Source organism: Moschus berezovskii, chromosome 8 (assembly GCF_049115385.1).
Source record: "Moschus berezovskii isolate FMDL1 chromosome 8, NW_MosBer_1.0, whole genome shotgun sequence".
Lineage (NCBI taxonomy): Eukaryota > Metazoa > Chordata > Mammalia > Artiodactyla > Moschidae > Moschus > Moschus berezovskii.
The window spans coordinates 15,876,536-15,897,803 of record NC_142467.1 but is presented as its reverse complement, the minus strand read 5'-3'; the positions used below and the strand labels follow the sequence as shown (position 1 = coordinate 15,897,803).

Here is a 21,268-nt window from a genome sequence, read left to right as displayed (position 1 = left end):
ATTAATTTGTATAAATTTATTTCTAAAAGTGTTGTAGCAATTTACTCATAGCAGCAATGCCTGAGAAGAACTTTCTGTGCATTCTTATCCACACTGAGTATTCTTTTTAATATTTGCCAATTAAAGGGTAAAAAATAGCATCTCTTTCATTTGCATTCCCTTCACCCTTTGAATTTCGGTGAATTGCCCATTTTTTACCATTTATTTTCAACACTTTCTTATCTACTGGTAGGATTCCTTCACATTAGGGATATTTACCCTTTGAGCTTTTTTATTATGAAGTATTCTATTCAAAGAGAAGGTGAGGCAGGTAGGGCTTTTTTTTTTTTTCAATCAGAGCCCTTCTCAAAGCAAAGTGCATGGAGTATAGTATTTGCTTTACTTTTTTAAGAAAAAAGAAAACTCTTTCTGAACAAAGAGACTAAAAGCTTTTAATAATATTAAAGGGTAAGTTTAATTGAGCAATTTTTCCCATTTAAAAACCTTAAAAAATTCAAGTTTGATGGTTTATGGAAAATATTTTATTAATATCTTAAAATTAAAAGCCACAATATTGTCGGGGGGTTTTGGGGCTTTGGCATGGAAGTGATCATTTGATCTGACAAAGGAGACACACAGGCTGTGTCATCTGGACCTCTGTCTGCACTGCTCCTCCTCTTTCCAGAAGGGTCTTAGTCAGATGTTCAGCTAAGTTATGTCCTCAGCCAACAACTGAGTGCTTACAGAGCAAGTCTCAGGCATCATGAACTATGGCTGCCTTTCAACAAGGGGCTAGCAGAGGCAACACTCCCTTGATAGCTCTTGCTGCTGATCTGTCCAGTTGATAGTGAATTATAAGAAAAAGCATTGGGCCAATGAAGCAAATGCGTAGAGTCAAGTCTTACTAAACAGCTTTGAAGGTGCTGCCATGGTAGAACACAAATCAGAGCAAGGACCTGTCTCATTCATCTTCATATCCTCAGCACCTAGCACAGTTCAGTTTAGTCGCTCAGTCGTGTCCGACCCTTTGCGAGCCCATGAATCACAGCATGCCAGGCCTCCCTGTCCATCACCAACTCCCGGAGTTCACTCAAACTCATGTCCATAGAGTCGGTGATGCCATCCAGCCATTTCATTCTCTGTCGTCCCCGTCTCCTCCCGCCCCCAATCCCTCCTAGCATCAGACTCTTTTCCAGTGAGTCAACTCGTCACATGAGGTGGGCAAAGTACTGGAGTTTCAGCTTTAGCATCAGTCCTTCCAATGAACACCCAGGATTGATCTCCTTTAGAATGGACTGGTTGGATCTCCTTGCAGTCCAAGGGACTCAAGAGTCTTCTCCAACACCACAGTTCAAAAGCATCAATTCTTCGGCGATCAGCTTTCTTCACAGTCCAACTCTCACATCCATACATGACCACGGGAAAAACCATAGCCTTGACTAGACGGACCTTGGTTGGCAAAGTAATGTCTCTGCTCTTTAATATGCTACCTAGGTTGGTCATAACTTTCCTTCCAAGGAGTAAGCGTCTTTTAATTTCATGACTGCAATCAGCATCTGCAGTGATTTTGGAGCCCAAAAAATAAAGTCTGACACTGTTTCCACTGTTTTTCCATCTATTTCCCATGAAGTGATGGGACCAGATGCCATGATCTTCGTTTTCTGAATGTGGAGCTTCAAGCCAACCTTTTCACTCTCCTCTTTCACTTTCATCAAGAGGCTTTTGAGTTCCTCTTCACTTTCTGCCATAAGGGTGGTGTCATCTGCATATCTGAGGTTATTGATATTTCTCCCAGCAATCTTGATTCCAGCTTGTGCTTCTTCCAGCCCAGCGTTCCTCATGATGTACTCTGCATATAAGTTAAATAAGCAGGGTGACGATATACAGCCTTGACATACTCCTTTTCCTATTTGGAACCAGTCTGTTGTTCCATGTACAGTTCTGACTGTTGCTTCCTGACCTGCATACATGTTTCTCAAGAGGCAGGTCAGGTGGTCTGGCATTCCCATCTCTTTCACAATGTTCCACAGTTTATTGTGATCCACACAGTCAAAGGCTTTGGCATAGTCAATGAAGCAGAAATAGGTGTTTTTCTGGAACTCTCTTGCTTTCTCCATGATCCAGCGGACGTTGGCAATTTGATCTCTGGTGAGTGAAACTAGGACTTAGGACAAAGGGCATCCCTGTATCTTCCCCTTATCTCTCACACACATCTCTGAGTGAGTGAAGGCTGAACAAAACCACTCCCTGCTCTACCCAGGACACTCCACCCTGTAGCATCCTGTCCCTTCCCTGATCACACAGTGTGAATGACTCCCTCCAGCAATAAAATCAGCAAGGATAGATGCTGCGAATGCAGCTGTCTTTGACTGTCCCTGTGTTCCCCTGGACCTATTGCCCTCCTCCCTCACGTTGTAGAAGCCGGGCGTCCATGTTCTTTCTTGACTTCAGCATAACCCAGCTAACAATTACTGTGGGCTGGGCTAAGGACACAGACCACATCTTGGTAACTGTGTGACTTTTAGTTAGTTACTTAACCTCTCTGAGCCTACGTGTCCTCATAAATACAACGAGAATTGCAGTAGTACCTACCTCGTAGAGTTACTATGGGAACAAAATGAATATGTATTTCTAAACACTTATGTGATCCACACAGTCAAAAGCTTTGACATAGTTAATGAAGCAGAAACAGATGTTTTTCTGGAACTCTCTTGCTTTCTCCATGATCCAGCGGATGTTGGCAATTTGATCTCTGGTTCCTCTGCCTTTTCTAAAACCTGTTTGAACATCTGGGAGTTCACGGTTCACATATTGCTGAAGCCTGAGAATTTTGAGCATGACTTTACTAGCGTGTGAGATGAGTGCAATTGTGCGGTAGTTTGAGCATTCTTTGGCATTGCCTTTCTTTGGGATTGGAATGAAGACTGACCTTTTCCAGTCCTGTGGCCACTGCTGAGTTTTCCAAATTTTCTGGCATATGGAGTGCAGCACTTTCACAGCATCATCTTTCAGGATTTGAAATAGCTCAACTGGAATTTCATCACCTCCACTAGCTTTGTTCATAGTGATGCTCTCTAAGGCCCACTTGACTTCACATTCCAAGATGTCTAGCTCCAGGTGAGTGATCACGCCATCATGATTATCTTCTTCATGAAGATCTTTTTTGTACAGTTCTTCTGTGTATTCTTGCCACCTCTTCTTAATATCTTAATATGCACCCAGCACATTTAGGTACAAATAGAAGTCAATGAACGAAGGAATGTTTTGAGCATCTATAATATGTAAGTTGTGTTTTGGAAAATCCAAAGATACAATCATGACCATAGACAGTAGGGGAGAAAACACATAATAAGTGAAAAGCTCATTAACAGGTAAAGTGAAAGTTGAGATATTAAATGAAATATATCAGTAGGCAAAATAATAAATATTCATTGTCATTTATAAATGCCTACCAATCACTAAGGGCTTCCCAGGTGGTTCACGTGGTAAAGAATCTGCCTGCCAAGAAGGAGATATAGGTTCGATCCCCGAGTTAGGAAGATCCCCTGGAGAAGGAAATAGCAACCCACTCCAGTATTCTTGCCTGGGAAATCCTATGGACAGAGGAGCCTGGTGGGCTATAGTCCATAGGGTCATAAAGAGTTGGACACAACTTAGTGACTAAACCACCATCACTACCACCACCCAATCGCTAAATGCTCATGCTGCTCAAGTGCACTCAGGTCTTCTGGCTGGGTTTTATCTTCACTTCAAACACAAGGTAACTCATAATCATGGAAATTAAATAATTTGCCCAAAGTCACACAGTTAGAAAGTGTCTGACTCCAAATCTCAGGTTATTTGTGTCAATATGTGATGCCTCCATCTCATAATTTCACATATTATAGTAAACTAACTGTGCAATGACAAACCTAGACAGCATATTAAAAAGCAGAGAATTTTGTTAAGGATTTTTGCATCTATGTTCATCAGTGATATTGGCCTGTAGTTTTCTTTTTTTGTGGGATCTTTACCAGGTTTGGGGATTAGGGTGATGGTGGCCTCATAGAATGAGTTTGGAAGTTTCCCTTCCTCGAAGACCCACCTCCCAGAATATTGGAAATAAAAGCAAAAATAATCAAATAGGACCTAATTAAAATCAAAAGCTTCTGCACAGCAAAGGAAACTATAAGTAAGGTAAAAGACAGCCTTCAGAATGGGAGAAAATAATAGCAAATGAAGCAACTGATAAAGGATTAATCTCCAAAATATATAAGCAGCTCCTGCAGCTCAATTCCAGAAAAATAAATGACCCAATCAAAAAATGGGCCAAAGAACTAAACAGACATTTCTCCAAAGAAGACATAAAGATGGCTAACAAACACATGAAAAAATGCTCAACATCACTCATAATCAGAGAGATGCAAATCAAAACCACCATGAGATACCATTTCACACCAGTCAGAATGGCTGCTATCCAAAAGTCTACATGCAATAAATGCTGGAGAGGGTGTGGAGAGAAGGGAACCCTCTTACACTGTTGGTGGGAATGCAAACTAGTACAGCCACTATGGAGAACAGTGTGGAGATTCCTCAAAAAACTGGAAATAGAACTGCCATATGATCCAGCAATCGCACTCCTGGGCATACACACCGAGGAAACCAGAATTGAAAGAGACACATGTACTCCAATGTTCATTGCAGCACTGTTTATAATAGCCAGGACATGGAAGCAACCTAGATGTCCATCTGCAGACGAATGGATAAGAAAGCTTTGGTACATATACACAATGGAGTATTACTCAGCCATCAAAAAGAATGCATTTGAATCAGTTCTAATGAGGTGGATGAAACTGGAGCCTATTATACAGAGTGAAGTAAGCCAGAAAGCAAAATACCAATACAGTATACTAACGCATATATATGGAATTTAGAAAGATGCAAATGATAACCCTGTATACGAGACAGCAAAAGAGACAGAGATGTATAGAACAGTCTTTGGGACTCTGTGGGAGAGGGTGAGGGTGGGATGGTTTGGGAGAATGGCATTGAAACATGTATGTTGTCATACGTGAAATGAATCACCAGTTCAGGGTCGATGCATGTTATAGGATGCTTGGTGTTAGTGTGCGGGGATGACCCAGAGGGAGGATAAAGGGAGGAGGGAGGTGGGAAGGGGGTTCAGGAAGGGGAACTCATGTATACCCGGGGTGGATTCATGTCAATATATGGCAAAACCAACCAATATAATATTGTAAAATAATTAGCCTCCAATAAAAAAAAAGAGAAAAATAAAAAATAAAATAGAAATTCAATAGCCAAAAAAAAAGCAGAGACATTACTCGGCCAACAAAGGACCATCTAGCCAAAGCTATGGTTTTTCTAGTAGTCACATACAGATGTGAGAGTGGGACTACACGGAAAGCTGAGCGCAGAAGAACGGATGCTTTTGAACTGTGGTCCTGGAGAAGACTCTTGAGAGTCCCTTGGACTGCAAGGAGATCAAACCAGTCAATCTTAAAGGAAATCAGTCCTAAATATTCATTGGAAGGACTGATGCTGAAGCTGAAACTCCAATACTTTGGCCACCTGATTCGAAGAACTGACTAATTAGAAAAGACCCTGATGCTGGCAAAGATTGAAGGCAGGAGGAGAAGGGGATGACAGAGGATGAGATGGTTGGATGGCATCACTGACTCAACGGATGTGAGTTTGAGCAAGCTCCGGGAGTTGGTGATGGACAGGGAGGCCTGGCCTGCTGCAGTCCATAGCGTCGCAAAGGGTCTGACACGACTGAGGAGCCTGGCAGCTACACTTCATGGGGTCACCAAGACTCAGATGTGAGGAAGCATGCCTGTGTACATGTGTGCACACACACACACACCCCTCTCTACACGGGGCTTTCGTGGTGTCTACAGAGCCCCATTAAATTTCCTTTTACTCTTCTGTGAATTTCTCCCTTAAAATTGCCTTTGGTGTGCATTTTAACCTGATTCTATCAGTATGAAAAAATGTTCAAAATCAGCCTTTATCTGTTTGTGCTAGTGAGGTCTCTGGCAATAATTTAAAAGTCTGACTTATGGTTTAAGGAAAAGGAAAGAAAAAGTTACCTATCACTCCATCTATCTACCTACTCACCTATGTAACTACATCTGATTCATCCTACTGAGATTATAACTGTATGTTCTATAATTTACAGAACAATAATTCTTATATGCCAAATCATGTCCGTTATGGAAAAGTCAAAAAAAAAAGGAAAACATTTATATAAAGCACTGTTTTTATCCTTTTTACCTTTCAAGGAGAATGCTTTTAAATAATGCCTTTCTATTTTAATAAGCTAACAATAGACAGGATTTGACCTCTGACTGTTACCAGAAAAGTAAGTTTCCAGTTACAGGCAAAACCTTGTGATAAGAAGATCATAAAAAGTAATTCATTCTTTATGGTTTATTTTAATTTCAGAATTTCAATTACTGCCATGTCCTTCCAGAGATATTACCTGGGTACATTTAATGGTTCCTTGATTTTCAGAGGGATGTTAATATTTTATTACTGATGAGAGTAAGTGTTCTCATTTATTTACACAGTGAAGGTGAGAACTGAAGGACAGATGCTTGATGGTAAAACTATCTTAGTTATCTGGGGATTTACTCTCCACTTAACCATCACAATTAATCCTTCCATGAGAGAGAAGGGAAGATGAAAATCAAAGATTAGGTCTCTAAATAGCTTGACATGACTATGATTTGCTATTTGTTAACAGCCCTAATAAAATGTATTCAGTGAGAAAGAATAAGTCATTTATTCAGCCTCTGCTTAACTGAGCATTTCTATATTCCAGGCATGGTTCACAGCCATGAACAAAGCAAAATCCTTGCCTTCACTTTCTAGTGGAGAAGACCTACATATTATGTATCACGTGATGATGAGCATTTTGAAGAAAAATAAAGAAGGGTAAAGGAATAGGGAGTGTCAAGAAAATCTTCTGTGATAAGGTGGTGCTTGAATATAAATGTAAATGAAATTAGGGCAGGAGCCATTGTATATTCTCAGGAAGAGTGTTCCAGACAGAGGCAGCAGTTGGCTACACAGAGATTGTCCACCTATCCATTGGGGGGCTAATTTATCTGAGATCCAACATCTGTCATTAGACAGCAGCACAAGTGTTTAAAAAGCAAACTTAAACTAAGAACAGGAAAAATAATCAACTTCATCTTCTTCACTATTGAGAAACTTACCCACATCAAGGATAAGTTTCTATGCTGAAGTTTTCTATGTGGAGAATAATCCTCTCTGTATCAAAAAGTATTAATTCAGAAAGATGGAGACCAGAATTTAGCTATTACACTACAACAAATATAAGTACTGAAAAAGTAACTACCTTTTCCGTTTCTGGATTTCATCATCCAAATCTGAGTTTCTCACTTGGCAGTATTAGCATTTGGCAGGATAATTATTTGTTATGAGGCTGCCTTGTTCACGGTAGGATGTTTACCCACCACAGCTCAGTAACACCTCCCACTCATGACAACCAAAAATGTCTCCAGATATTGCTAACTGACCCCGAGTCTTCATAAAAATGGAAATGACCTCACTATCATCTTTTCCAACTGATAGTCCAAACACGTTTTCAGGAGTGCTAAAGAAGCATGCAATACGGTACATGTTTAGCACGCCTTTGGCAATTTCCAGTGATAAATATCACACACCAAATTAGCTGCATGTAACTTTCCCTGAAACCATTAGAGTAACTATTATTTCAAGTAACCCCACAGTTTAAGGTAGTCTGTTTTCAATAACAAATGACATGCCCTTTACCTGCAATCTAATATTTAGCCTAAACAGAATTTGAACGTGACATCTTATCATGAGCAAATCACAAGCAGAAAACATCTTCAGAAACCACTCCCCAGGCTCCATCACCCCCTATTCTCAATCATTTCAGATGAGGACTCCCCTCTCACACTCTCAGCCACTCTGCAGTGAATTTTCAAACTGATGCTACATGATTCCAGTTCTTTTAATTTTAGCAAATTTTGGGAGATAGTGAAGGACAGCAAATCCTGGTGTGCTACAGTCCATGGTGTTGCAAAGAGTCAGACGTGACTTAGGGACTGAACAACAACGACATCTGCTTCTGTTTAAATCCTTCATTCTGTTATTTAACAGTCCTATTGTGCATTGACTAGATGTGAACAGTTCCTTCCTGCACACTTGATTTTTCTGATTTTGCCCCACTTGAGTAACTCAGCATCTCTCTAAATCCAACCCCCACCCCCGCAAAGAATAAAGAATCCACTCAGAGATCCATTGGTGACACGTGGGGACTTCACTGAAGGTTTGCCGGAAGCAGAGATGATCACCAAGGAGCATCTCCCTTGGACACTCTGCTTCCCAAAGTCCTTTCGGTCTCTCTCCTTTCTCCCTTCCCCATTTCTCCCTCTGACTGTCACCCAGCACCTCCTCAGCTTCACAGTTACCCTAGCAAAGAAAAGATTTGGCCAACTACTGCCCTTCGCCAGTCTGCCCGTAGCTAAGAATGGCTTTTACACTTTCTAATCATTTTTTAAAGGAAAAGGTATACTTCATGACATCACATGAAATTTAAATTTCAGTGTGCATAAAGTGTCATTAGATGATAGCCATCTCATCTGCTCATTGTTTCTTCATTAAAAAAAAAAAAGCCTATAATTTGTATCATGTGGGGCTGCTTTCCCACTGGGTGGGCAGACAAATGGTTGCAACTGGCGACTACATGGCCTGAAAAGCCTGAAATATTCACTATGTAACCTTTTAGAGCAGAGAAGGCAATGGCAAGCCACTCCAGTACTCTTGCCTAGAGAATCCCATGGATGGAGGAGCCTGGTAGGCTGCAAGTCCATGGGATCGCTATGAGTCGGACACGACTGAGCGACTTCACTTTCACTTTTCACTTTCACACATTGGGGAAGGAAATGGCAACCCACTCCAGTGTTCTTGCCTGGAGAATCCCAGGGACAGGGGAGCCTGGTAGGCTGCCGTCTATGGGGTCACACAGAGTCGGACACGACTGAAGTGACTTAGCAGCTGCAGCATCAACGTTTTAGAGAAAAGGTGGTTTGCTAACCTCTACCATAGACTAATACCATGCCAAGTGACTTGTTGAAGTAATTCTTCCACACACATACTAGTCTGGGCACTGACAGGAGATGGCACACACAGATGGCACAGGCGTGCGTGTGTGTGTGTGTGTTTCCTGCCACTGTGTGGATGTGTGTTTCAGGCTGTACCCCTGTTTGCTGGGCACACGGACCCTCATCATCAAAAAAAAAAAAATGCAGAGTTTTCAATAAATGTCGGTTTTATGCGTAAATTTACTTATTAAAATAGAACAAACTACTTTCCCCCGTAGATTTAATTCCCTTTCATTGAATCTATATGAGGAAATGGAGAACCATCAAAAACGGACAGAAAACCAGGTCATCAAATACGAACAAGAGCAGCTCAGCCGTGCAAACCAGTTTCTGGCCCTCCTGCAGGAGAAGCTGGTAAGGGCTCTGTTTTCCCCTGTCCAGATGTGAGCGGTGAGTCCGAGTCTCGAGAGCCACGCTCGAAAGCTCACGGTAACCTTCAGCGCCTCAGTAGCGGACTTTTTAGCACTGGAACAGGAATCCAGAGGCCCGCCTGCTACCCCCCAATTCTGTGCACTCGCGCCTCCGGTATCTCTCCCTGTACCAGAGTAACACAAAGAGAGCTTTTTAAAGTACAGATTCCTGGTCCCACCCCACAGCTGAAGCATCAGACCCTCCAGAGCCTCCCCTGGGGATCTGCTCCGGGATAAGCTCCTTGGGTGATGCTCAGATACGATAAAACTTAAAAATCGCCTTAAACAAGTCGTTTTTAGCTCTCTGGAGATCCACAGGTAGATCAGAGGAGGTTTTCAAAACTCCTTCTCCAGGGCAGACCTTGTAGAGACACCCCCAGGCTTCGGGGTGAGGCGACAGGCACATATAGGAACTCTATCGCAGGCTCGCTTCTCCGACCAGCAATGCCGGCCAGGCTGCTGAGCCCCGCAGGGAGAGCACACGGCCAACCTTGCAGGTGATTCAAGTAAGACGATTCTGGAACTTCAGGAGAGCGGCTTCCGGCAGCCCGGGAAAGGAGGCTCCTGATGCTCAACCTGAGCTCGTTGACAAGGATGGAGGCAGGAGCCCCAGAGAGGGATGTCAACGTTACAGCTTTATCACTGATACGGCTGTTGAAGGACGTGTGGTCCGATCTGCAGCCAAGCGGGCCCACCGGTTCTGCTCCGGGCTTAGGCAAGACTCCTCCACCAGTTCTAGGCTGCACTAGGTGAGGACGCGGTCATCTGCGGGCAGAAGGCGCCTATCACAAGGAAGAGAGGCTGGAACCCACCATTCTTGAGGCGGGTGGGCCCAAAGAGCATCAGAGGGGGGCCAAGCCAGTCTCCCGCGTTTCTCTCCTCCCTTCAGGGGAGTGAGGAGGGGCAAAGAAGCTCCTTTGTCTCGGCTGCCTCTGCAACCCCACCCTGCTGCATGTTAGAATCACCTGGGGAGAGCTTGTAATCGCCAACTCCTGGGTTCAACACAGCCCCATTAAATCAGAATTGTGTGTAGGAGTAGGGTGGGGTTGGGGAGTTGGATAATGGGCCAGGTGATTCTAATAGAAAGCAGAGATGGAGAATCACTATTCTGCCTGAAGCCTGTCCACATAGATACAGAAAGTTCAGGGAATAAGAATGTCTAATATTTAGGAGAATGTCCCAAGAGCTCAAGTCAAGCAGGATGTAAAATGCCTTCCTTGACAACATGTCTTTAAATGCTACAATTCCAATTTTTCCAGGCATTTCATAAGGACCACAGCCCTTTCTCTTCTCCCATAACATGTAGAATTTCAGAAACTACAAATGAAAACAAGGCCAAATAAAGGAATTAACTTACACTTGTGAATAGCTTTAGATCCAAGGGAACCTGGTTTGGAAACACGTTTATCACAGGAAAGCAAACTTGTTAAAACACATTCTCTAAGATGAAATTCAAATCCACAAAGGTTTTCAGCAGTTTTATCACATGACCTCTTTTGTAGGATATGTCTGAAAAAAACATGGAAGAAAAATTACTGAAGCTTTCAAGCAAGTTAGAGAATTTCATTAACACGGAGAAGTATGAAGCAGATCTAAACAAAGTAAAGCTTACAGAAAGTAAACTGTCCAAGAAGATGAGCCAACTGGAAAAGCATATCTGGGATGAATTAGAGAAAATGCAGGATGAATACCAATCAGGTGAGCAGGTACCTTTAACTGAATCAGAACATCAGTCCTTTCTTATCCAGTCCTTCAGGGTTTTCTACTTTGAGCTAATGGCCAGGGAGCAATCTTGTCATTAGTCAAGTGACATCCTTTGTATTTCATCCGACTTTCCTAAATAGCCCATAGGATGTCAGCATATCACTGGAGGGAAGGTAAATATGCAAATTTAGTTTCTCATTCACAGGTTGCAGGGTCACAAGTTGCCATTGCTATGCGATTTATTTTTTAGTCTCTAAGATCATATAATCATAAAATTTTCAGACCTGGAAAATCCTCAGAGATCATCAAGACCTGACTTGTGGTTATATCATGAAATTAAGAGTCTAGGTCAGATGTCCCTCATTGAATTTCAGGTAATGAGCCTGGACAGTTGTCAAACTGGAGACCTGACCTTTGGAAATCAAGAGAGAGAGAAATGAATGAGCAGAGTCCAGTATAATGACTGCTTTTCTTCTTAAGGAGGCTAATGGCAGCAGTGTCAAGCTGAGCTAACATCAAAGAGGATTAATTTGAAAGGCTCATCTAATTTGTCAAAAGGAAGGATGGGGGGATAGGTGTAGTGGAGCAGCCATCTGCCTCCAGCCACAATTTTGAGAATTACCAGGAATCAGAAGGTTCCTGTATGAGAGACAACCCCAATTTAACTGACCAACTTTTAGGGCTCTGCTTGCTATTTACCCATTAAAGATGGAATTAGCTCATTCTGTTAGTACAATTCCAATATGAACTGAAGAGTAATTTGTAATCTATATGTTTCTGCGTTTTACTGAGAGCTTAACAAATGGGGACTCCCAATTAATGGTTTGCTTTTATGCCTTTAACAAAAATGTGTTGAGAAATGACTATGTGAAAGCCTCCAGTGAATAAGCAATGGGCTGTACCCCAAGAAGCTTGAGGTCTGGTAGGCTGTGGTCCTGAGTGGCTGGACTTTGGTATAACAGAGACACAAAGTGCTGGGGGCAGGCGTGGGGGAGCAGCTGGCAAGGGACCATTCCTTAAGTCCTTCAAACAAGTTGCTTTCAGAGAAGGTTTAAAATCTCATCTGTGGCCTTTACCTTCAATTTTGAAACAATAAAAAAAGAGATCATCCAAATTTCTTGTCCAAGTGGACAGAAAGAAAATATTTTCAATTTTCTCTTGAAATATAGAATTATTTCCTTATGCAATCTATGGGGATGGAGGGGAAGGACAAGAATTGAAATTTCGCGATGAAGCCAGATACTAGTTGAAACATGGTTGCTAATGCATTCTGATGACATTATAAGAAAAAGATTATTATACATTTTTAGACCATTTTTAGATTGGTCTTAATGGAATTTAACATGCTTTGAATTAAACAATGATCGATTGTGGCAGGACTGCTGACAAGTAACTTTTGTTTAAAATTTTTTTAAAGATCCAATGCTTTGTTTAGCTTCAATATACCTATTTTCATATCCTCTTCCAGGATTTAAATCGATTCATGACTCTCTCAACTCCCTCCAACAAATACAGAAAACAAAGATGGATTTAGAAAAATATAAAGTACAGAAAGACCTAAAGAAATTGCAGCGTAAGATAGCGGAACTCCAGGAATCCTAAATTTTCCAGTCATCTTTTTCACCAGCCACTGGAGTGGTTTCCTGGGAAAAAAATCTCTTTGAGATACTTACTGCTTCTATTTCTTACCACCTTTCTAAGGTGATGAATGTACCAGAAAACCCAATAAAGCAGGGAATTTTATGATGTCTTGATTAATTTATTAGTGAAAAAGTTAGGGAATTTTCTTCCATACATGCCTTTATATTTTTATTTGTCCACAAATCTGCATGTTATTCCTATAGGCCTGCTGAAGTAGGCCTGGTGTAATATACTAAAGAATGGCAGAAACTGTGGAAAATTGGAGACGACTTACTTGTCTAAAAAGAATAGCAACTATGCAGTTCCAGTCCATTATTTACATGCGTATAATCCATTATTGTCCAAAGTTTTATTTTTCAAAAAAACCAGAAATCTGGTTTTATATGAAACCATTTATAAGCATTAGCAATTAGCTCTTAAACTATGAGGGAAATGCCTCTGGGGCAGATACAGCCAAGTGAACTGTCAGACTTCAACTTCTAATGCAGAGGTTTTAATTTTCTAACAGTCCCAATATTTATACCAAGTATAACTTCTGTGTATTTAAAATACTGATTCATCGCACTCAATATGTATCAGAATTATGAGCAAGGAAGAGCTAACCATATAAAAGAATATAACAGTTTCCATGAAAAACAGCCAACATAATTTTATCCTGGTGCTAAATTTAGAAGCACTGCAAAAATATGTATTAGTTTCCCATAAAATTAAACTATCTCTAGCTTTTGTAGATGTAAATGTTAAATGGAGAACCTGACATTGGGCAGTAAAATCAGGAAAAATAAAGACAAACTATTCATGTTTTGTACTATGTAGAGAACTGTATACTCTTACATTATTGGGGAGTCTACAAATTGGTACAATAATTTAAAGCGTAATTTGGAAACATCCATTAACATTTTAAAGTCTATATAGCCTTTGACCTTGGAATTCTACTGCTAGATACTCATATTACAGGAGGGAAAAAACTTCCAAAATATGGAAAGATATATGAATAAGGATGCTCATTATAGCACTGTTTCTTATAGAAAAAATGAAAACTACCCAATCAGAAATTCACACAGATTAAGAGCCAAGCCAGATCCACGTTTTACTTTACACAGTTCAGTTCAGTTCAGTCACTCAGTCGTGTCCGACTCTTTGTGACCCCATGAATCACAGCACGCCAGGCCTCCCTGTCCATCACCAGCTCCCGGAGTTCACTCAAACTCATGTCCATAAAGTCGGTGATGCCATCCAGCCATCTCATTCTCTGTCGTCCCCTTCTCCCGCCCCCAATCGCTCCCAGCATCAGAGTCTTTTCCAGTGAGTCAACTCGTAGCATGAGGTGGCCAAAGTATTGCAGTTTAAGCTATAGCATCAGTCCTTCCAATGAACACCCAGGATTGATATCCTTTAGAATGGACTGGTTGGATCTCCTTGCAGTCCAAGGGACTCTCAAGAGTCTTCTCCAGCACCACAGTTCAAAAGCATCAATGCTTCGGCGATCAGCTTTCTTCACAGTCCAACTCTCACATCCATAGCAGCAAAAACAATGACGACATACAGCAAATAGAAAAAAAAAAGTTGATGCATTTTTTCCTTGTAAGCAAAAATGCTCTAACTTGTAATTCAAATAATAGGGCAAGATGAAGCCAAAAGCTTTCCTAGAATGGGTCTTCTGTATTGGCATTGACAGGGTAGAACCAGGTAGAACTAAATGTAATGCAATCGAGTAGGAATTCAAAGGATCCTCTGCTAGGATTCTTCACTGGGGACCCCAAGTTGGGGTGTTTGGAGGTTTGCAGACACTAGATGGCCTGAAAACTATGCCTTATGAGAAAGTGGATCACATTTAGTAGGGCCCTGATGCTGGGAAAGATTGAAGGCAGGAGGAGAAGGGGACAACAGAGGACAAGATGGTTGGATGGCATCATTGACTCCATGGACATGAGTCTGAGCAAGCTCTGGGAGTTGGTGATGGACACGGAAGGCTGGCGTGCTGCAGTCCATGGGGTTGCGAAGAGTTGGACACGACTGAGCGATTGAACTGAACTGAAAGCCTATACAGCTTTAATTTGTTATTGATGTCCTGTCCTGATGAGTGGGCTCAGTATTGGAGGAATATTCCTGAAAGCCATTGCTACCTTGGGATAGTAGCAACTTAACTCCAAACAGAAGTGACTGTGAACAACATACACATCACCCTCTGACCCCAACATATCCCCCAGTTCAGCTCAGTTCAGTTCATTTGCTCAGTCGTGGCCGACTCTTTGCGACCCCATGGACTGCAGCACACCAGGCCTTCCTGTCCATCACCAACTCCCAGAGCTTACTCAAACTCATGTCCATTGAGTCGGTGATGCCACCCAACCATCTCATCCTCTGTCGTCCCCTTCTCCTCCTGCCCTAATCTTTCCCAGCATCAGGGTCTTTTCAAATGAGTCAGTTCTTCGTGTCAGGTGGCCAAAGTATTGGAGTTTCAGCTTCAGCATCAGTCCTTCCAATGAACACCCAGGATTGATCTCCTTTAGAATGGACTGGTTGGATCTCCTTGCAGTCCAAGGGACTCTCAAGAATCTTCTCCAACACCACAGTTCAAAAGCATCCATTCTTCGGTGCTCAGCTTTCTTTATAGTCCAACTCTCACATCCGTACATGACTATCAGAAAAACCATAGCTTTGACTAGATGGACGTTTATCAGCAAAGTAATGTCTCTGCTTTTTAATATGCTGTCTAGGTTGATCATAACTTTTCTTCCAAGGAGCAAGCGTCTTTTAATTTCATGGCTGCAGTAAGCATCTGCTATGATTTTGGAGCCCCCCAAAATAAAGTCTCACACTGTTTCCATTGTTTCCCCATCTATTTGCCATGAAGTAATCGGACCAGATGCCACGATCTTAGTTTTCTGAACGTTGAGTTTTAATGTATCCCCCAGTCAACTTTATTTTAGCTGGTTCCGAAGATGTCCATAGCCACTCCAGGGGCATGTGGCATCAGCAGAAATGGGAGTGGAAAGAGTGGTCTGAATCAATGGACTTATTGTAGTTAAAATGAGAATTTTACAAGAACCTAGTAAACATGTTGGTAAAGCTCATGTAAGTGAGGGGCCCTGGAGCTCAAGAGTCAGCATTTCACAGTAGCTTCAACTCTGCTCTGGGAGCCAATGGAGCACCGGGCTTCCCTCCTTCTGCATTTATTTTGCCACAGGCCCCAAAAGATAACAAAAATGAACAATCCCCCTAAGAAGCTCAATATATGGTGCTTTATTCTTTATCAAACACCAACTCTTAATCTTCTGGAAAATGTCAGACTTCTCTCCACAAATACAGGAGAATGTTTGAGTATGTTCAAAGCATTTTGCTTCCCTTTAGAAAATGAAGGACAAATCCCGCACCTTGTGTTACTCAAGTAACGTCCTTCTCAGCCCCACTATAAGGTGGATATACTCACACCTGAGTGCCAGGAAAACAATAAAGCTCAAGGTCAAAGAAACAGCATCCCTGGAGTGCTGTGGACGCCATCAACTCTCTCCTCTTCAGCAGAAACTTACCAAACTCAGCTGACTTCCATGGTGTCACCAATAATACAAGGAAGAAGCATCCAAAACCACCAAGGAGAAACTTGATCCATAATATATATGTGTTTACCTTATAAATGGAGTCTCCAAACTTTTGTGAGGTAATCAGTTCAGTTCAGTTCAGTCGCTCAGTCGTGTCCGACTCTCCGCGACCCCATGAATCACAGCACGCCAGGCCTCCCTGTCCATCACCAACTCCCAGAGTTCACTCAAACTCATGTCCATAGAGTAGGTGATGCCATCCAGCCATCTCATTCTCTGTCGTTCCCATCTCCTCCCGCCCCCAACCTTTCCCAGCATCAGACTCTTTTCCAGTGAGTCAACTCGTCGCATGAGGTGGCCAAAGTACTGGACTTTCAGCTTTAGCATCAGTCCTTCCAATGAACACCCAGGATTGATCTCCTTTAGAATGGATCAGTTGGATCTCCTTGCGGTACAAGGGACTCTCAAGAGTCTTCTCCAGCACCACAGTTCAAAAGCATCAATTCTTCGGCGATCAGCTTTCTTCACAGTCCAACTCTCACATCCATACATGACCACGGGAAAAGCCATAGCCTTGACTAGACGGACCTTGATTGGCAAAGTAATGTCTCTGCTTTTTAATATACTATCAAGGTTGGTCATAACTTTCCTTCCAAGGAGTAAGCGTCTTTTAATTTCATGGCTGCAATCTTTTTATATTTTCAAAGCCTTCATTCATTCGTGTGCTAGGCACTGGGGACACAACACAGAACAAAATTGGACTCTGCCCTTAGGGAACTTCCAGTCTAGTGGAAAAGACCAACAATCAAACCTGCAAATACTCGAGCAAAGAAGGGGTATGGTGGAAGCACATCAGACAGGCACTGAGCATAAATATAGGGAATCAGACACGGGGGTCTACCAGAAGAAGGGAGATGGAAACTGAGACCTCTAAAGTATAAACAGATGTTAGCCAAGGAAAACGGGCTTGATTGGTAGAGGTGGGGGTCGGGAGAGTGAAAGTGAAAGTCACTCAGGTGTGTCCGACTCTTGGCAAGCCCATTGGCTATACAGTCCATGGAATTCTCCAGGCCAGAATACTGGAGTGGGTAACCATTCCCTTCTCCAGGGGATCTTCTCAACCCAGGGATTGAACCCAGGTCTCCCGTGTTGCAGGCGTATTCTTTACCAGCTGAGCCACCAGGGAAGCCCAAGAATACTGGAGTGGGTAGCCTATCCCTTCTCCAGGGGATCTTCCAGACCCAGGAATCGAACTGGGTTCTCCTGCATTGCAGGCGATTCTTTACCAGCTGGGCTACCAGGGAAGCCTTAGGCAGAAGGTGCAGCCTAAGCAAAGGCCTGGAGGCCAAAAAATGCAACCCAGGGCAAGAACTGAAGAAGTTCAACACAGTCAGAACCTAAAGTGTGGTAGGAGGTGGGGGAGGGCTGGGGAAGGTGAGCAGGAAAAAGAAAGTTGGAGAAGTTAGGGGAGTCGGGTGTCTGATCACAAAGGGCTGTATAACTCATGTTGAGGAACTTGGGCCTTCTCTTCAAAAAAAAGTCCTTTGAAGGATTTTGCACAGCAGAGTGACATGATAAGATCTGCAGTTTAGTGAAACCCCTCTGGCTGTAGAGTACAAACTATAGACACAGTAGGAGAAACAAATTTGGGTGAAAAGTAGGGAGATAGTGCAAGAGAGTGACGATGCTGAGCTCAGATTTAAATTAACTGATTTGAAGATATGATGAGATGTCCCAAGGGCTTCCCTGATAGCTCAGTTGGTAAAGAATCCACCTGCAAAGCAGGAGCTGCTGCTGCTGCTAAGTCACTTCAGTCGTGTCCAACTCTGTGTGACCCCATAGATGGCAGCCTACCAGGCTCCCCTGTCCCTGGGATTCTCCAGGCAAGAACACTGGAGTGGGTTGCCATTTCCTTCTCCAATGTGTGAAAGTGAAAAGTGAAAGTGAAGTCGCTCAGTCATGTCTGACTCATAGCGATCCCATGGACTGCAGCCTACCAGGCTCCTACATCCATGGGATTTTCCAGGCAAGAGTACTGGAGTGGCTTGGAGACCCCAGTTCAATTCCTGGGTTTGGAAGATCTGCTGGAGAAGGGATAGGCTACCCACTCCAGTATTCTTGGGCTTCCCTTGTGGCTCAACTGGTAAAGCATCCATCTGCAATGCAGGAGACCTGGGTTTGATCCCTGGGTTGGGAAGATCCCCTCAAGACAGGAAAGGCTACCCACTCCAGCTTTCTGGCCTGGAGAACTCCATGGACTGTAAAGTCCATGGGGTCACAAAGAGTCAGACACAACTTTCACTTTCACTTGAGATGTCCCAAAGGAGGTGTTCAGTGGTCAGTGAGACGTAAGGAACTGGAGCTTGAGACAAAGAGTGGAACTGAGGAATTAGCACAGAAATGGTTAGTGAAGATACGAGTGAGGAAAGAAGAGATTGCCTGGTCTTCTTGAGAGGGAGGGGTGGGCGTGGGAGACATGAAGATTATGTGAGAAACACAGACCAGGGAAAAACCCGAGAACACCTAACAAGGAACAGGCAGAGAGGAAGCCTGGTGAGTGTAGGGAGCCAGCAGGGAGGTAGGAGAGGAGCCATCATAGTCTGAGGGTTTCAGTCGTTCCTGGGAGTTCCTGCTAGAAGATGGCGCCAACCAGCAACTTGGGAGTTCTACCAGCAATGCTTCAGATCAGATCTCTCCTTGTCAACGAGGCCCCCGTCCGATGATGTAAATAGAAAGTTGGATGTATCACACAACTCAGTAGAGAAAGGTTATAAATGCTTTCCTGACTGCCCTTCCATATAAAATAAATGTGCTGCATCTTATCACACACAGAGAGGGGGGTGAACCCACTCAGAAAGAGGAAGGATTATTGTCAGGAAAAAAACAAGAGGCTGTTTTGACCCCTACGCAGCTCGGCATTTCCCTCTTCAGGAGATTCGGGTCATACACATCTGTGGTAAAGTTCTGCTGTTTAAGATCTTCCCTTTATTATACAGTCATGAAATTTTCTAACTCCATAGACTAAATTTCCATAACCCCAGGTTCCTGGGTAGAGTTTTTCTTACCTCATTTTCAGATGATATTTATGAGATGTGAGGTAAAAATGATTGGCGTGCTCAGCAGGATGTCATAAACCAGGCCCACCTTTACAATCCCCAGAGATGGAAACTGAGAAAATAAGACAAAGCAAAAATCCAAACTTCTCATGCTGGGAAGTCTTGAGGGAGCCTGAGGCCTGACACACCTGAGTTTAAAAGCAGCTCCACAGTCACTATACGTGCAACTTCGGATATGTTCTCTAACTTTGGAGTCAGTTCACTCATCCTAACATGTGAATAATACCACTAAGAATAAAAAAACAAACCAACTGAGCCGTTACCAGGTATCAGAGACAGTTCCAAGCACTTTACCTGGATTAACTCATTTAATCCTCCAAATAGATGTGTTACTGAGGCATAGAGAGATGAAGCAATTTATGTTAAGTATGAAGGGCTAAGTATCAAGTGCTGCAAGTAGGAAGTCGAGCCAGAATTTGAACTCATCAGTGCAGAGAATTTGCTCTTAAACATTCTACTATATTGTTTCTCTAAATATGCATCTGATCCATTGTAGGTATTACACCTGATAAAGGTACTGATTAATGATAATGAACAGAGTTTTAGATCTTTATGGAAAAAAACAAATTCCATAGTACTCTTTTATGCAACACTGCATCGAATCAGTGTTGTTCGAAAAGGTCCCTGTACTTGTATATTGCTTGTGTTCCATCACTTCAGTCATGTCAGACTTTTCTGTGGCCGCATGGGTAGTAGCCTGCCTGGCTCCTCTGTCCATGGGGTTTTCCAGGCAGGAATACTGGAGTGGGTTAACATGCCCTCCTCCAGGAGATCTTTCTGACCCAGGGATCAAACTCACGTCTCCTGCATCGCAGGCGGATTCTTTACCACTGAGCCACCAGTGAAACCCAGAGCCATATGCTGTGTATATTGGTTTTTCAATAAACCTAGCAGTGGATCAAAGCAGTGAGAAGTGCAAACTACAGATTTCTCCTGGAACAAAATAATACTGAGGAAGTTCCTCTACTTTAAAAGCACTTCTTATTGTTTCTGGGGACAGAGGCTAACAGCTAGAGAAACATTTCAGACTCTGAGTAGAGGCGGGTAAGGTGCTGGTGCCAGTAAGCTGTGAAGCGTATTTCCTTCAGAAGTTCCGGCCATCAAAAGCAAACCCAAGAGCTATAAATGCCAGGTCAAAGTCATTAGTATCCAACTAACAGATGCTTCTGCAAAAAAGCTATGTACTACATTCAGGGTTGGGCTTCAAGTGCATAAGGCCCACATGGAAGGATAGGAATGATGCTGGATAAACCTACTCCTGCAGTCCAAAACTACTCCTAAACCAAGGAACCTACCTAGTCTTTATTCTTAAACTCCATTGCTTAGCACTTTAAGACTTTTACATATTCACAACAGAATAGGATTCACAACACAAAAGTCCTCATAAAGAACAAATACACACCCATGAGCCTTTATGGATACTTCTCTGCTAGGACTGGTTGATAACTGAGGAGAGCAAGGCTTTTTAAAGCCAAGGAGGTGCTAGGTACCCAAGACATAGGAGGGTCAAAAGAAAGCTGATGGGAGAGAGGTTAGAAAAGTCAAAGAGAAAACCAAGGGCTGGCACCTGGGATGTTATCAAAGATAAACTGAAATTAATTAGCTGACCTCAGTTTCTATCAAGTTCAAAATCTGGCAAGAGTGGAGTATTCCTTATCATTGCATAAGTTTGTTTGCATGTGAAGCTGGAGAAAAAATAAACTTGCAAAGTCAGTCCTTTG

General features: G+C 42.6%; 1 protein-coding gene across 1 annotated transcript in view; it reads left to right on the top strand.

Annotated features, from left to right (window-relative positions):
• FAM81B (family with sequence similarity 81 member B) overlaps nt 1-13,520 on the top strand; it is a 55,223-nt gene extending 41,703 nt beyond the window's left edge. Inside the window, exons 6-8 of the mRNA XM_055430374.2 lie at nt 9,353-9,488; nt 11,047-11,242; nt 12,717-13,520. Coding sequence (XP_055286349.2) covers nt 9,353-9,488; nt 11,047-11,242; nt 12,717-12,850 — 466 coding nt within the window. The 3' untranslated portion in view covers nt 12,851-13,520. The remainder of the gene's footprint in view (nt 1-9,352; nt 9,489-11,046; nt 11,243-12,716) is intronic.
• The last annotated feature ends 7,748 nt before the right edge of the window (nt 13,521-21,268 follow it).